Here is a 15,226-nt window from a genome sequence, read left to right as displayed (position 1 = left end):
GAGACGCGCAGGCGCACGTAGGGTGGTGTCCTGCAGGACCGTGTGCACTCGCTAAGACGCGTGCGGGTCGGGCACGCACATGCGCAGGCGCACGTTCTGCGCCCGCTGCCCGGACCCCTGGAAGGGAAGTGGAGTCTCTGTGTCCACCTCCTGTAATTGCCAATCCAAAATCTCCTTGCCTTCTCACGGAGAATGTCAAAAGTTCTAGCACAGTTGTTCACAGACATTGAATAGACATGTAAATAAACTGATAAGCTATTAAAAAGCTATCTATGCTAGAGCTTCACCCGAGAACTCTATCATATGCAGTCCCATGTTCTCCCTTCAATGTCTTACCCAAGTTAATGACAGGGCTATTTGTATAGACATTTGAGACACCCACCAGTGACCACATCCACCAGATTTTTCTTGACTGGAGCCATCCAGCCTTACGAAGAACTGTAAGCCACAACTCCATGGGAGGTAACCACACTTTGTGATTAAGACACTAACAGTCCTCTCTTAGACCCTATCCACAAGACCCAGTGCAGAATCGGGGTACCAGACTATCGTTGCTCTCCTGTCCCCACCACCAAGCAAACCCTTCCTGGTAATGCCCACAGCAGAGGCAAGTCTCAGTTGAAGCATTAAGTGAAATTTATTGAAAAGAAAGATTTACAGAAACCAGCAGACTGAACAGAAAATGACAGCAGGAAGAGGAACCTTTACAGCCACTACAGCTCATAGTCTCCGGCCCTCTCCCCCACCACTGGGGTCTCTCAGGAGGTACCTCAGCCACCCCCACACTGTGGCCTTCCCACCATAGTCTCCCTTCCTGAAGGCCCCACGATGGGCCCGTTGCCAGGACACTGGATGCTGGCCATGTCCACCCATTCCAGGGAACCCCCACCCTTCTGGATGGTGTGCTATGACCTACCCAGGACAGTCACAGGATGCTGGAAAACAAAGCAGGGGCACTCGGCTAAGCTGAGGGTACTGAGTCACAATAACAGAAGGGTGGCACAGGACAGCACAGTCCCCGTGGAGCCTCCCACTGTCCCCTCCGTGTCTGGTCCGCATCTTCCTTCCCAGGGTCTGGTGTGCGCTTTCCAGAACAGGAGTGGCCTTCTCAAGGGGATGGTGAATGGGGGTCCTCCTCTCAGGATGCTCAAGAGGCTGGCACCCTTCAGATGGCCCCTCACATGTCCCAGGCCAGTGGGGGTGGCAGACGTGTTCAGGTGCCCCTCACCTAGGCTGGGGCGGTCTCGGGCTGGCCTTGGCATCGGCGGCTGCTGGCCTGTGATTCACCAGGCCAGTCCCAGGTCTCGTTGAGTAGTCTCTGCAGGTCTCCAGTGTCACTACACAAAGAGAGGCAGAACAAAGTCCCACCCCAACAAATCCTCCTCCCCCCTCCCCCTCCCCTCCCCCTCCCCTCCCCTCCCCCTCCCCTCCCCTCCCCCCCCCTCCCCCTCCCCCTCCCCCCCCCTCCTCCTCCTCCTCCTCCTTCTCCTTTTCCTGCTATTTCTTGTCCTGATCTGGAACAAAAGTTTCGCTGCACACCTACTCACAGCAAGTCCTGCTGGGGGGTACTCGGTACCCTCACCTGCCAGGCTGAGCTCAGGCTCTGGCCTGGGGATTACACAGTCTTTGTTCTCCTTGTTTCAATAGCCCTTCCAGGCTGCAGGGGTAGGGAGACTGCCTGCAGGCTGCCACTGGGCTTCCAGGGCCATTGGGTGTTCTGTTCTCACTTGTGCAGGGGCTCAAGGGTGCTGCATTCCTGGGCTCCCCTAGAGCAGGTGTACATGATCCTGCAGATAGGCGGGACCATACACGACCCTCTCTGGGGGCATTACTTCTCTGCGTTGCAGCTCTTTCTCACTGGCTCTGGCTCCTTCTGGAAGAGGTGGTCTCGGGAATGCTTCTCCGGGTCCCAGGTGGCATGGTGGCTGGTTGGCAATCTTAGCTCAGAGCACACAGGGTGCGTGTTTTGGGGTGACCAGGTGACAGGGCTGGTGCTGGAGTTCCCAGTTGTAACTTCTTCAGGTTCTGCCATGTTGGGATCCCCATCCCAGGTTTGGGAACCACATGTGCTGGGTGTCGTAGACCCCTGCTTGTGTTGCCAGCACCTCCCTGATTGGAGTTTGGCTTGGCAGGTAGAGTCCCTGCCAGCTGGTGGAGAGCACAGGGGCTCAGCCCGGACCTGGCTGTCCAGCCCCTGGGCCCCACTCCAATCCCCTGCTGTCTGTGTGGACGGCCCCTTCCACTTGTTAACGTTTTTCTGCTGTTTGCTAGGGGAGGGGGTCCCTGGGTCTCCTGAGCCTTCGCTTCCTAGGGCTTGGGGTGGCTCAAAGCCCCAGCCCCTGTCTCGTTTCCCAACTTCTCTGCTGCTGGCTGAGACGCCTGCTTCACTGGAGGTTGCTTAGCTGTAGGACATGCTGCCTGAGTGGTCCCGGAGGAGCATGGCACTCGCTTGCGCTTCAGTGATGGGGCAGCCCTTTCCTGGCCGGTCTGCGCGCTGACCTCACTCAAGGGCTGTGCCTGCGGGATGGCTTGTGGTGTGGGAACACTGGCTTCTGCTGCCGCCTGTCTGCCGGAGGCCTGGCGGCTCTTCCCACCGTGCTTCTGCTTCTCCTTTTTCATGCTCTTGGTGGTCTCCTGCTCCTCTTCATCCCGGATGAGCTTCATTAACTCCAGAAACGTGGGAGCACAGCCGTGCTGATCCAGGGGCTCCAGCTTGGCCCGGACGGTGGTGGTCATGCAGGCCTGAGCCAGGACGTGTTTTAGACGAATCATGTCTGTGCTCCACACCGACAAGGGGCTGTGCTGTACAGCTTTCTGCAGCAGAGGCTCTGACCGTAGCAAAAAACAAGAGGTTTTCTCTCCAGACTTCTGAGAAGTCTGGAGGAATTTAAACTTCGCGGCTCTGCAGTCCTCTTTATTCCCAAAGATCTGCTTCAGGGCATCCACGCACTGCTCCACTGTCATAGAGTCATTGTTGGCCCGGAGCACCCGCATAATGGACAGAGCAGGACCCCGTAAGCTCTCCACCAGGCGCCGCCTCTTCTCCACCTCAGACACTTGCAACATCTGCATCATCTCAGTGACCTGCTCCAGCCAGACTTCAAAGTCCTCTTCTCCCGGGCCTGGGAAAGCACTTCCTGAAAACACTTTCAGTTTTTGGTGCGACATGCTTTTGTTTAGAGGTTGAAAAACTGGTGGTTTGACATTGGCCAAGCCTCCTGCCTCCATGCCCTCAGTGGGAGTGCTATACCCCAGGGTTCTGGCCACATCTGCCATTGTCCGGCCCTCATCTTTTAGGAAGAAGTGCAGTCTATTGATAAATTCGTCATCTGGATTACGGGGCTTTACCACCACTTCCCAGGCACCTCCCTTTCCCGGTATCTGTCTGGGCAGTGTAGCATAATTGACAGTATCAGCCAATTCGATTAAGACTGCTTTAGCATTGTCTTCCTTCCTGAACATTCTGCCCAGCACCCTGTAGGCACACAGGGGCTGCAAGCTGGCCTTCACAGCCTCTTTAATTTCGGCCTCAGTACACTCCACCGGGATGCCCACAATCAGCAGGGCCTTCCTGGGGTCCAGATCCATTCCCTTGCACCAATCCTCTAACAGTGTCATGGCCATTGTGCCCACTTTCTATGGATTGCTCTAATACTAGGGTCAGTGATCAGCTCACAGAGTTTGACCCTGACTCAAATAATTCCGAGCAATGCCAGATATGAAGAGAGAAGTGTCCACAGCCTGTAAGGCAAATAGAGTGAGAGCATGATTAATGCCCACCCCCCAGAGCCCCTTCTCTGCTCCCACCTCCACTCCCAGGGATCCAGCCCCTGCTCCCAATGGCTTCCCCCATCATTTGGTGAAGGGTTCTCCGCAGGCCAAGCCCCCCCTGCCTCATTCCCTCCCTGATGACCTCCTTCGACCATGGGTTTCTCCTCAAAATCTGAGGGCTCTGCTGTGTGTGCTGCAGGTCAGTGCCAGGAGGCAGGGCCTCACACCTAGGGGTACCAACAAAGTCCTCTAAGTGGCACAGGACAGAAGAATGTCCCACTCTGCAGCTCAGGGTCCTTGGCAGGCTCTTCACCAAGGCAAAGGGCAGAGGAAGGAGATGCAGAGATCCCTGATTTCTTGGAAAATGCCCGACAGATGAGGAAGATGGCCGGAGCCCTGCACAACACAGCGCAACTGGTGGGTGTGGAGAGCACAGGACAAGCTGCAGTGTTGCCAAGGATACCAAGAAAAGCGTGGATCATGGGTGTCTATCACAGAAGGGTGTTGTGTGGTAAGATTAAGGCCCTTGAGGCAAGAGGTGATGTTACTAGCCTCTAACCAAGGACGTGTCCTAGCAACAAAGGGGATGGGGAGGGGAGGGTTGGGGGGGTGGACGGCAAGGATGGAGTGCTGAAAAAACGAGAGCTTGCAGTTTCAAACTGTGTAGAAGCTGGAACTGAGGGCAGAGAAGGGACCCAGAAAGGGAGTCCAGAAAGGACTCCAGTGCCACACTGCACGAGACTGACAACTCTCTCCCTAGGTGTGACCCTATTCCGCAGAGCCTGTAAACTCTGGTAGGCAGCCCTCCTCTCCCACTCTTTGCCAGGGTTGCAGAGGCCTCTCCCAAAACAGGCCCTGCTGGCAGTGTGGATGCTGAGATTCCACTGGCACTTACCACTTGGTCTGTCCTTTAGCTCTGTCCACAGTCAGGCAGTTCCTGGACCAAGGCGGTGGGCACTGCTCCACTGGATCTGTCCAAAGCAAGTCAGAAGTATCTTGCTATGGTTCTGCACCATGTACCCATCCTCAGCCTGTGCCAATCCCTAGTCCGCAGAGCTGTCCACGAGTATGCTGGTGCAGCGATATGTGAAACTGTTCGACTGCGGTCCGCTGCTGGAGCAAAATGGATCATTTGGTAAGATTATTGCTCCATCCTGAATTCCACTCCCATTCTCAAACCCCGTCCCCTGCGCCAAAGCCCCACTGCTCCCAACGCCCCACCCCTCTCCCCAAGTCCTGCCTCTACTGAAGCCCAAAATGTCCTCCGAGTCCCACCCCGACCAAGCCCTGTCCCCACCTGAAGTCCCACCCCTGATACCAACCCCACCACCACAGAACCCCAATGCCTGCGCCCAACCAAGTCCTACCCTGCCACCCACACCCATGGGCAACTCGTCCCAAGTCCCATCCCCCACTAAAGCCCATTCCAAACCAAGCCCTACCCCTACCAAAGCCCCAAAGTTGCCCTAGTTCAAGCTATGCCCCACACCTTCCAAAACCCTGTCCCCACCACAGTCCATCTGCCCTCGTTTGCTTGTGCTCCCAACCCTCACCCTAAGCCCCCTCATCCTTTCACACACACCCTACCACCAACACCCCCATATTCTAGAGCAGGAATCCATCTGGTCAGTGGAAGCTGGCAGAGGCCAGGAGAGGAAAGGTCAAAGCCGCTTTCCCTCTAGGAGTTAGGCCCAGAGCCGTTTGTCCTGACTGCAACGGCTCTGGTCAGTATTCAGTGTGAAGTAGGTTCCTAATTCCAGTGCCTGGAAACGGCAGGCTGACGGGCATGACCCAGTGGGATCTCACTTCAGTGACTCAAATGCTGCAGATCTCCTGACTATGTTTGGAGTACCAAGGCTTCAAGTCAGTAATTATTGTTTCAGTATCAGGAGTTGTCATGTCTTCGTGACACATTTATTTTGCTTTATTCGGCATGCAACAGAATGCAACAGAAAAAAACTGAATTAAATTTCTGGTTTTAAAATTCAACACTAAAATTAACTTGAAAATGAACTCAAGGAGCTCCAACAACTTTGTAACCACTCAGAGGAGGCAGTTTCTCTTTGCTCTCCCTATTTTCTGAGCCTCAGGGTCAGAGAGGACGCAGAAAGCTGCTTTGGCAGAGCCCAAGCTGCCCTGTCCCAGGGTGCTGAGGAGGAGCCAGCAAGATAAACAAAAAGCCACCGAATCAGTGCAAAAATGTCTGCTTAGATCCTTGTAAACTGCTACTTGGTGTGGCTCTGAACACCACAGCCTCACATTTTTCCCATTTTTCCCACATTTCCCACATTTCTCACACATTTTTCCCATTGAAAGCCCCAACTTGTTGTGCTTCAGGAGGACACTGGTTCTTTAAAGCACAAACCTGCGACTCTCTCATTTGCCACTAAATTAGTAAACAATTCCTTTTTGTAGCTCTGGAAGGAGGGGGTTCCCCACCCGGGGCACAATCTCTATGAATTCAGAGAGACTAAATAAAGGCAAAAGCAAGAAGCTAGGGATTCAAGAGGGTTACCACATTCATTCTCACAGCTGCAGGTCTCAGTCTCTCCTTGCGTCCGCTGTCCCGGCTCCACACCAAGCTCTCTGCTCCCACGCGCTGGCGTAATTCTCCAGGAGCACTGGGGTTCCGCGGCTCTCTCCCTGCTATCCTGGCAGCATCTCCCTTCCCTTTCCCTAGCACTGGCAGGAGCTCTGTAGGTGGGTCTTTGGTGACGGGCACATGCCTGACCAGTTATGTACCAGGAACTGAGGGGAGGAGAGAGTGGGCGTTTCCTCGCTACCCCTCCCCTGGACAGGTAGGTACTCCTGTGACTGAGCAGCCAATCTGTCCCATGTAAACATCCCATAAATGTGCAAACAGGCTCTTATATATATATATATATATATATATACACAACGATTTTTTTAAGGCTGAGGTGGTGGTGGGGATCCTGGTCAGAAACCCCCATTTTCCCCACACCCCACTCCCCAGGATTCTCACCTCACCATGCACATGCCCACAATGGTCCATAATGATCCCTGTACAAGAAAGCCGGAGCACTGCCATCAGATTCCACAGCAGTAACAGAAGTCACTAATAATACACAAATAATCACACAAGCTATGATACAAATAACAGCAAAAGCGTGACAATCCTCAAGCCTGAGTTCCAGCTGGGTTCAAAGTCCTACACACATTAAGTCCATAGCTCACACACTCCACAGCAGGCCTGCAGCTGAACTGGCAGGGGACTCCAGGCATACTCAGCAAGCAGCAGCTGTGGCTGGGTGGGGGTTCCAAGCCACAAAGACTGTAGAAGAAACTAACCTTAAGGGCTGTACAATACATGTTCTAGTGACACCAGCATAGGCAAATCCTTTCCCTCAGGTAGGGTGTATGCAGGAGAGTAGTCCTGTGATAGGGCAGTGACAGGAATAGGGTCCCATCCCTGTCTAGTATACCAGATCTTTGCCCCTCTCCCTGTGGGGATTACAGAGGAGTCTATGTATAGTACTACTGGAGGTCCATGCATGGGACATAATGCTAAAACAAAGCTCCCCAGTAAAATGCTCTTACCTCCAGCCATTTGGGGTACACTATTGTGATCTTTGGGGGCCACTCTGCCATTATTCCAGGAACACACAGGAGGCCAGCTTCCAGGCCTTGTCCCCAAGGTGCCAGAAAGGTCAGCCATCACTGGTCCATGTGTTGAAATGTCCAAGGCATTGTAGTCTCCAGGTTGCTGTGGGACCCAGTCACCCAATGCTCTCCTGTCAGGGCTCTTCTGACTTCTTCAAAGATCAAAGGCAGGCCCCACTGATGGGCTACAGCCCACATTGTCTTCTGCCCCAAGGTGGGCTGTCCTGCTAGCCAGTGCACCTGGGCCAATGCAACTGCTTCATTCCCTGGGGAGGTCAATAGCAAATGGCCTGCAAGCTGCTGTCAAAGGCCCAAGCCATAGCTGTCTTCAGACACATACACATCCAGCTCACAGGGCCTTGATGGGTCCATCTCACTCAAGGCTTTCATGGCCTTGACTGCCTGTTTTGCAACAGTGAAGGAGATGCACACATTTCATTCCAGCCCCACCTGATGCCTTTTTGTACCAAATGGCATAAGGGTCACAGAATTTGTGCCAAGTGCAGGATAAATACTCTCCAGTAGCCTACAAGACCCCAAACCTCTTGAAATAATGTCACATTTATCTGTAAGAGAATCAGAGGTGAGCATAACTTCATACACAGTCTTAGATGCCCTATCTCCAAAGGGATTAGGGCTTGTTCCACTCTGACAGCCCTACCCCTGCAAACAGTGGGGGTCCTAGGAAACCACTCAGGGTCACGGTAAATCAGGGAGCATTCAGCTCCTGTGTCCAGCAGGGCCAGGACACACTGCACATTCACTAGGGACTAATTAATTGATCAACATGTGGCCTCTGGTGCCAGAAGCCCTAGTCAGTCCCTGAAGGAAGGTGCCTTGAGCCTCCCCTTAGTCAAACCATAACACCCAATCGTCTTCTGGTAAGGGTCCAGACGGGGTCTGCATACTCTCCTCCGTGAAGTCCTGCAGACACACAGGCCGGACATGTGGCTTTGTCTCTGGTTTCCATTTCTTGGTCACCAGCGACTGGAACTGCTGCTTCAGTTTCAGTTGCTGCCACAGCTCCAGCAAGATCTTATTTCGCTGCCCATCCATGAAGGCCCCTGCCTTTATCAAATCAACCCACATCTGGGTCCTGGAGACCTTCACAGGACCTTTTAGACTCTTTCTCTCAGTAGCAGGTCACACTGTTTTCCATCGCCTCCTTGCTTTTGCCTCTCCAAGATATGCTACGAGTAGCCTCATTTATGGGTTGCCCCAAGAGAGGGGCAAGAATAGCTATTGGGGACCCAAAGAAGGATTGGGGAGTTGTTTGAAGCACCAGATGTTTCATTCACACTGTAACAACTCCTCCTCTGGATCCTGATGTTCTGGGTTATGAACGGCATTCTTCACACCCAACTCCTGTAACACTTGTTGGAGCTCAGCATATGTCTGCCATCTAGCAGGGAAAGATGGCAAATCAGCCTGATCAGGCCATAAGGCCTGGAGCGTGGCCATTAGCCAATCAAGAAGGATGTGGTTTTCTGGGGCCTGATAAGCATTTGTGATCTCTGCTGGAGGACTGGGTGAGTTATCAGGGAAACCAGTTGCCCCATTTCTGACCCAGACAAAAATAACTCCATCCACCCCTAGGTCCCGAAGGTGCAAAAGCAAGGCTGATACAGGATCCAAGGGCTTCTGCTGAAACTAGGAGCTCCAAGCCACCAGCTCAGCCTGGGTATAGGGGTGGGGCATTCCCAACTTGGGGAGGGGCTGCTCCTCTCCCTGGGGAACTGCTGTTGCTGCTGTGTCTTTACTTTCTTAACTACAACCAGGAGGGCTTTCAACAAGGGAGGGGCTGGTGCCTCTGGCAGTGACTCCAGCAGCGAGAGCACAGGCAGCAGTTCTGCCCTCAATCCCACCCTCTTGTCCATCTCTGGCTCCTCCTCCCCTGAAGTCTGTTCCACCATTTGCAGAGTGGAAGTCACCACTCCTTCCTTCACCTTCCCCATGGCATCTTGCAGCCTGCATTCTCTGGTTGCCCCTTCTCATGCCACCAGTACATCCCTCAGCAGCGCTATCTCAGTCTTTAACCTTTTTCCCTCCCTCATAGCATCCCACAACTCATGTTCCTGTCCTGACATTTCCTGCAGAAGTGTGCCTTTCTCCATGGTAACTCTGTCTAATGCTTTGAGAAACATCCAACCCACAGTTTGCGCCACCTCATGGGCATTCAGTTCCCCTAAGGAACCCCCTATTTTGTGGAGGGCCAGCTCCACTGTCTCAGGGGTCCCTCCCCCTCCTAGTTCTGGGGAGGGCTCCTCTCCTCTAGGAGGCACCTCACCGCAGAGCAAATCCCCACTGGAGGATCCCCACCATCCACAGGCGCAGCCTGCTGAAATATCGCACCCAGAAGGACGGCCCTTTGGTTTTACCAAATCCTGCCGACTATGCCAAAATGTAGGAGGAGGGGGTTTCCAGCCCCAGGGCAAGTTATCTATGAATTCAGTAAGACCAAGTAAAGGCAGGGCAAGAAGATGGGGATTAAAGGAGGTTACCACGTTTATTCTCATGGCTACACTTCTCAGTCTCTCCGTGCTCTCTACTGTCCCAGCTGTGCGTGAAGCCCCCTGCTGCCGTGCTCTGGCTTGATTCCCCAGGAGCACTGGGGCTCCAGGACTCTGTCCCTGCTCTCCCAGTGGTGCCCCCCTTCCCCGCCCCTAGCACCAGGAGGAACTCTATGGGCAGGTTTCTGGTGACTGGTACGCCTGACCAATTACATACCTACCGGGAACTGAGGGGAGGAATTTCCTCTCTACCCCTCCCCTAGGCAGGTGCTCCCATGATGGCCCAGCTGCTCTGTCCCTAGTAAACATCACATAGATGTGCAGACAGGCCCTTACATGGCTATGCAATGGGTGCTATTATGGCCAGGAGGGAGTCCTGGTCAGAAATACCCATTTTCCTTTTCTCAAAATGCTGTCATTGTGTTCTGATTTGACTTTGGTGATAAGGACCAGTTTTTAGTAAACAGATTTTGGGAAGCCTGCCTGGAGGGTCTCTGCCCCCGTTGATGTGGGTGCCCTCTCCCACCGGCTTCCAGTTGGCTGCAGCAGTGCCAGGGCTAACCCAGTCACGATGCCAGTGGGGAGGAGGGGACACCCCAGAGAGTGTGAGAGCTCCCACTGGGCCAGCGGCCTCTCTGAGGAGGAGATGGGGAGCCCCAGCAGCCGCCCTTCCCTCTGAGAGGACAGAACTATCGCTGCTTGAATTCTTGGAGGAAAGGAAACATTTGGAGCAGCCGCAGCCCGGCTAGTTCGATAAGTCTCCCAGTGTGCACGCTGAGCCCCTCGCCTCCCACATTGGAGGAGGATTCCTCCCATTAGGCTCTGCGAGGGGCATTTGTGGTGCCAGCTGGCCTGGAGGTCAGGGTTAAAGTAAGACAGGGAATTTTTCAATCTTTTGATTCCCCTTTTGCATTTGGGGAGAATAGTTCCCATTTGATTTGTTGACCTTGGGCTTTTTATTTAAATGTGGTGGTGGGTTCCTTTGGTATGTGTTTTCTTTTTGTTACTTGCCTGTTTGTGCTATTGTGAACCATCTTCCTGTGGAGGGAAATCTTTGATCTGTCCTTGTTGAGTGTAGCTATTTGTGTCATTTGTTATGTGTTTGTCTTGAGAATGGGAGGCAAAGTATCTATACCATCTGAGAGTTCTTTGGGATGTATTCTAGCTGAATGGTCAACTTACAGCTATAAGCCCATGATTAGAGAGAAAATTATCTTTTATTGTAACTGCTTGGTCAATGTATGTGTTTGAATAGGAAGAAAGGTGGCCTTTAAATGGAAGTTTAAGTTATTATAATATTTTGAAATCGGGATTATTTTGTCAAAGGTCTAGTAAACGGGATGAAATTCCCTCTGTGCAAGTTTTTGTGCAGCTCCCCAATAAGAACTCTGCAAAAGCAGGCTCTAAATTCATGGTGCAAAGAATATAGAAGGTACAGGTGTATGAGGATTCCCAAATGCCTGAATAAAAAGTTGATGAGGAAGTTACTAGAATATATCTTATGAACCCCTTTAATCCTGATCTGTCTGGGCCCAGCCACCAGCCTCCCTGCTCATATATCCACCTTTGCCTGTGGAGGAGGCCCCTGTAGGGGAGCAAGTGGCAGCTGTGGCTCCCGAGGACCTGTACCCAACAGACTGTGACTTGGGTGTAGAGACATTCTCTCCTTTTAAGACCTGACAGGGCACCCCATTTGGCCAGGGAGCCCCCACTTCTGGGGCTGGGCAATTTCCTTTGCAGCAATACCCGATAGAGGGAAGGACAACTAGCAGGATGCTATTGGATTTATACTCCATTTTCTATGTCAGATCCACTGAATTGGAAGAACTCCAGTCTGGCCTATAGAGAGGACCCCCAAAAGATGGCTGAGCTTTTTACCACAATTTTTACTACTCACCACCCTACCTGAACAGACCTGCAGGCATTTCTTAATATACTGTTAACCTTAGATGTGTGGAGACTTGTTATATAGAGGGCAGGAGGAAGCCCAGTGCCTGCCTGGTGAGGACCCAAACTAGGCTCTAAACCCTGTGGGAGCCGTCCCTGTTACAGAGCTTAATTGCAACCCTGGTGAGGAGGCCAGGAGAGCCCTCCTAAATCATTACAGGAGACGCATTTTGGCTGGCCTACAGAAGGGGGTCCTCAAGCAGAGGAATTTGAATAAAATACAGGAAATTCAACAAAAGCCTAATGAGGATCCCTCAGAATTTTTAGAATGAGTGCATCAAACTTAGAGGAAATACACTGATGCAGACCCTGAAGCCCCTGAAAACATACATAGTCAATATGACTTTATCGGACAAAGTGCACCCGAGATTCATAAGAAATTACAGAGAGTAGATGGGGCATTAGGATGAATCCCTCTCAACTAGTCAACATTGCTTTCAGGGTTTATAATGCTGGAGAGGAAAAGAAATTGAAGCCAGAACACATCCTGTTGGCTTCACAAACTCCAGGTTTTTGAAAGCTCCAAAAGGGTCAAGAGAGAAAGGGACATTCTCCACTTAAAGAAAATAAGTGAGCTTATTGCCAGGAGGAGGGCCTCTGGAAAGGAGATTGTCCAACGTTTCAAGGGACCAGGGAGATGAAACGTCCTCCAAAAAGACAAATGGCAACCAGAACCCCAGACTCAGATAATCAGTAAAGGGGCCCAGGATCCCTGGGCATAATTGACAGTGGGGACACGATTGATTGATTTTTCTCATAGATATGGGAGCCACCTATTTAGTTTTAAATCTAAAATTAGCCTTGTTCAACAAAGACTCAGCCACTGAGCAGGGGTGGCCGGGCAACCTCAAACGAGACCATTGCCGCAACCTGCAGAGGGCCAGCTTTTGTATATGCCTGCCTGTTCCATGCCTCTCCTAGGGTGAGACTTACTTTGTAAGTTTAATGCCCAAATAACTTTCTTGCCTGAAAAGCAACAGCTCTGTCCACAGGTCCCTCCTGAACCTCTCTGCACCTACAGAGCTCACCACGGAAGAGCAGAAGAATGAAGATCCTTCTCCTCCGGGGATCTAAGAGGGCGACTAAAACTGGCCAAATTTTTGAGACACGGTCTGATTCAGCTATGCCAGTCCCCCTACCATACTCCAATTCTTCCTGGGAAGAAGCCTCATACTAATGAATATATGTTTGTAAAAGACTTGAGGACCACTAATGATATTGTATAAGACATACATCCCATTGTACCAAACCCATATACCCGCCTGACAGCAGTCATGTGGGATTATGGGTGGTTCTTAGCATTGGACTTAAAGGATACATTCCTCAGCAATCCCTTGAAGGAGGGGGCCCAACTATTGTTTGCTTTTGAGTGGCAAGATCCTCAGACTAAAGTTACTGCTCAGTACTGTTGGACTGGACTGTCCCAGATGTAAGAATTCTCACACTTTATTCAGTGAAATTTTGGCAAAAGATTTGAGAGTTTTACAATTAGCCCGGGGCATTCTTTCACAGTATGTGGACGATCTGCTTATAGCAAGCCCAGAGTTCGAGCATTGTTTGACTAATACTATTTTCATGTTAAATTATTTGGCTGCACATGCCACTCAAAAGCAAACAATAGTTGGGCCCCCTCCTTCAAGGGATTGCTGAGGAATGTATCCTTTAAGTCCAATGCTAAGAACCACCCCTAATCCCACATGACTGCAGGAGGCTCCACATCAGGTCCTGACTTTGTTAGGACGGAAAGGAGGCTACTGGCTGACAGCAGTGTGGCTCGGGAAATATCAGGCCATCCTTCTTGTTAACCCCAATGTGAAATTAAAGACTGCATCTACCCCAAGCGCTGCCACTCTACTGCCTGCCTAGGAACACGAACAATTACAGCATAATTGTTTGGAAATTTTAGAGACTATCTTTTCCAGCTGGATTGATTTCATTGACCAGTCCTTGCCCAAGCCAGATTGGGCCCTGTTTACAGATAGAAGCAACTTCATGGAAGATGGACACCAAAAGGCTGGAGAGGTGGTGACTGCAGCAGAGTGGGTGGCATAGGCAGCAGTGCTGCCATCTGGAACCTCAGCTCAAAAGGCAGAATGAATTGCCCTGACTGGAGCCCTCCATTTGTCCAGTGGGAGGAAGGTAAACATTTATACAGACTCTAAGTAGCCGTTCATGATTCTGCCTGCCCACGGAGCAATTTGCAAAGAAAGTGTTGTTAACAGCAGGACATAAAGTATGCAACTGAAATACTTAGCCTTGTTGCAGGCAGTGGCCAAACGTGAACAGGTGGCCATCGTGCAGTGTCCAGGGCACCAAAAACTGGAGAGCTGTGTGGCCCAAGGAAACCAGGAAGCTGATAAAGCTGCAGAGACAGCAGCCAAAGGGGACTCCTGTTTAGGAGCCCTGCTACCTCAGTGAGGTTTGGACAGATTTAAGCCTCATCATACAGAAGAAGGTGAAAAGAGGGCCAAAGAGTCAGGTTTTTGATAAGTGCAATGAAAATTCAAGATGCAAGTTGAACTCCCACACACTAATATTGCTGCCAGAGGCCCTGCTCAAACTCATAATGAGGTAACTGTATGACAGTACTCATTATGGACAAGATGCCTTGATGGACTTAGCAATCCCAAATGTAAAGGGCTTCCTTACAAAAGACTGTGCAGCAATGTACTCAAAGTTGTTAGTTATGTGCCCACAATAATCCTAGAGAGGAAAGCCCCTGTTAGAAAAGGGAGCACAGAGTATTGGAAATGGTCCCTTGGAAGACTGGCACAGGAGCCGCCCCAAATGCCGAAGACTACAAGGAACTTCAGATACCTGCTAGCTTTGGTTGACACCTTTTCAAGCTGGCTAGAAGGTTTTCCTGCAAGAACGGAGAAAGCCACTGGGGTGGTGTGAGCCCTCCTCAAGGAAGTAATTCCTAGATACGGATTCCCATCATCCCTACATAGTGGTAACAGACTGTCCTTTGTCTAGAAGTAATCCAGCAAGTAAGTAAAGCTTTACAAATGGAAACTGCATACCTCATGGAGGCCACAATCAGTGGGAAAAATGGAAAAGATGAATCCTACTCTTTAGAACACCATTGCTAAACTGCAAATGAACTTCACTGACCACACTCCCATTGAAATCGAAGGTGAGAATTGATAGTGGGGATTGCAGTAGAGGAAAACTGAATTAAATCTCTGGGCTTAAAATGTAAAACTAACATTAATTTGAAAATGAACTCAAGTAGCTCCCAAAACTTTGTAACTAACAGGTGACAATTCCTCTTTGTTCTCCCTGCTTTCTGAGTCTCAGGGTCAGAGAGGAGGCAGAAAGCTGATTTTGCAGAACCCAAGCCATCCTGTTCCAGGGCACTGAGGAGGAGCTGATAA

General features: G+C 51.2%; 1 protein-coding gene across 5 annotated transcripts; it reads right to left on the bottom strand.

Annotated features, from left to right (window-relative positions):
- Window positions 1-618: 618 nt before the first annotated feature.
- LOC108384863 (PNMA family member 5) lies at window positions 619-6,597 on the bottom strand. Of its 5 annotated transcripts, none has more exons than XR_012127573.1 (3): window positions 4,667-4,958; window positions 1,548-3,741; window positions 619-1,337 (listed from the first exon to the last, which is right to left on the bottom strand). XR_012127573.1 is itself a non-coding variant. In XM_017642095.3 (3 exons), exon 3 carries the CDS (start codon window positions 3,622-3,624, stop codon window positions 2,308-2,310), a length of 1,317 nt encoding a protein of 438 aa, XP_017497584.1. In that variant the 5' UTR covers window positions 3,625-3,741; window positions 4,667-4,884; window positions 6,287-6,597; the 3' UTR covers window positions 1,492-2,307. The 5 variants fall into 5 exon arrangements, 4 of the variants coding, with proteins under 4 accessions (XP_017497584.1, XP_073084173.1, XP_073084174.1 ...); XM_017642095.3 differs by lacking the exon at window positions 619-1,337 and adding an exon at window positions 6,287-6,597 and having other exon boundaries at window positions 1,492-3,741; window positions 4,667-4,884; XM_073228072.1 differs by lacking the exon at window positions 619-1,337 and adding an exon at window positions 6,287-6,597 and having other exon boundaries at window positions 1,492-3,741; window positions 4,667-4,881.
- Between the last annotated feature and the right edge of the window lie 8,629 nt (window positions 6,598-15,226).

The sequence above is a fragment of the Manis javanica genome, chromosome X (genome assembly GCF_040802235.1).
Source record: "Manis javanica isolate MJ-LG chromosome X, MJ_LKY, whole genome shotgun sequence".
Taxonomy (NCBI): domain Eukaryota; kingdom Metazoa; phylum Chordata; class Mammalia; order Pholidota; family Manidae; genus Manis; species Manis javanica.
This window is presented reverse-complemented; position numbering and strand designations above follow the sequence as displayed.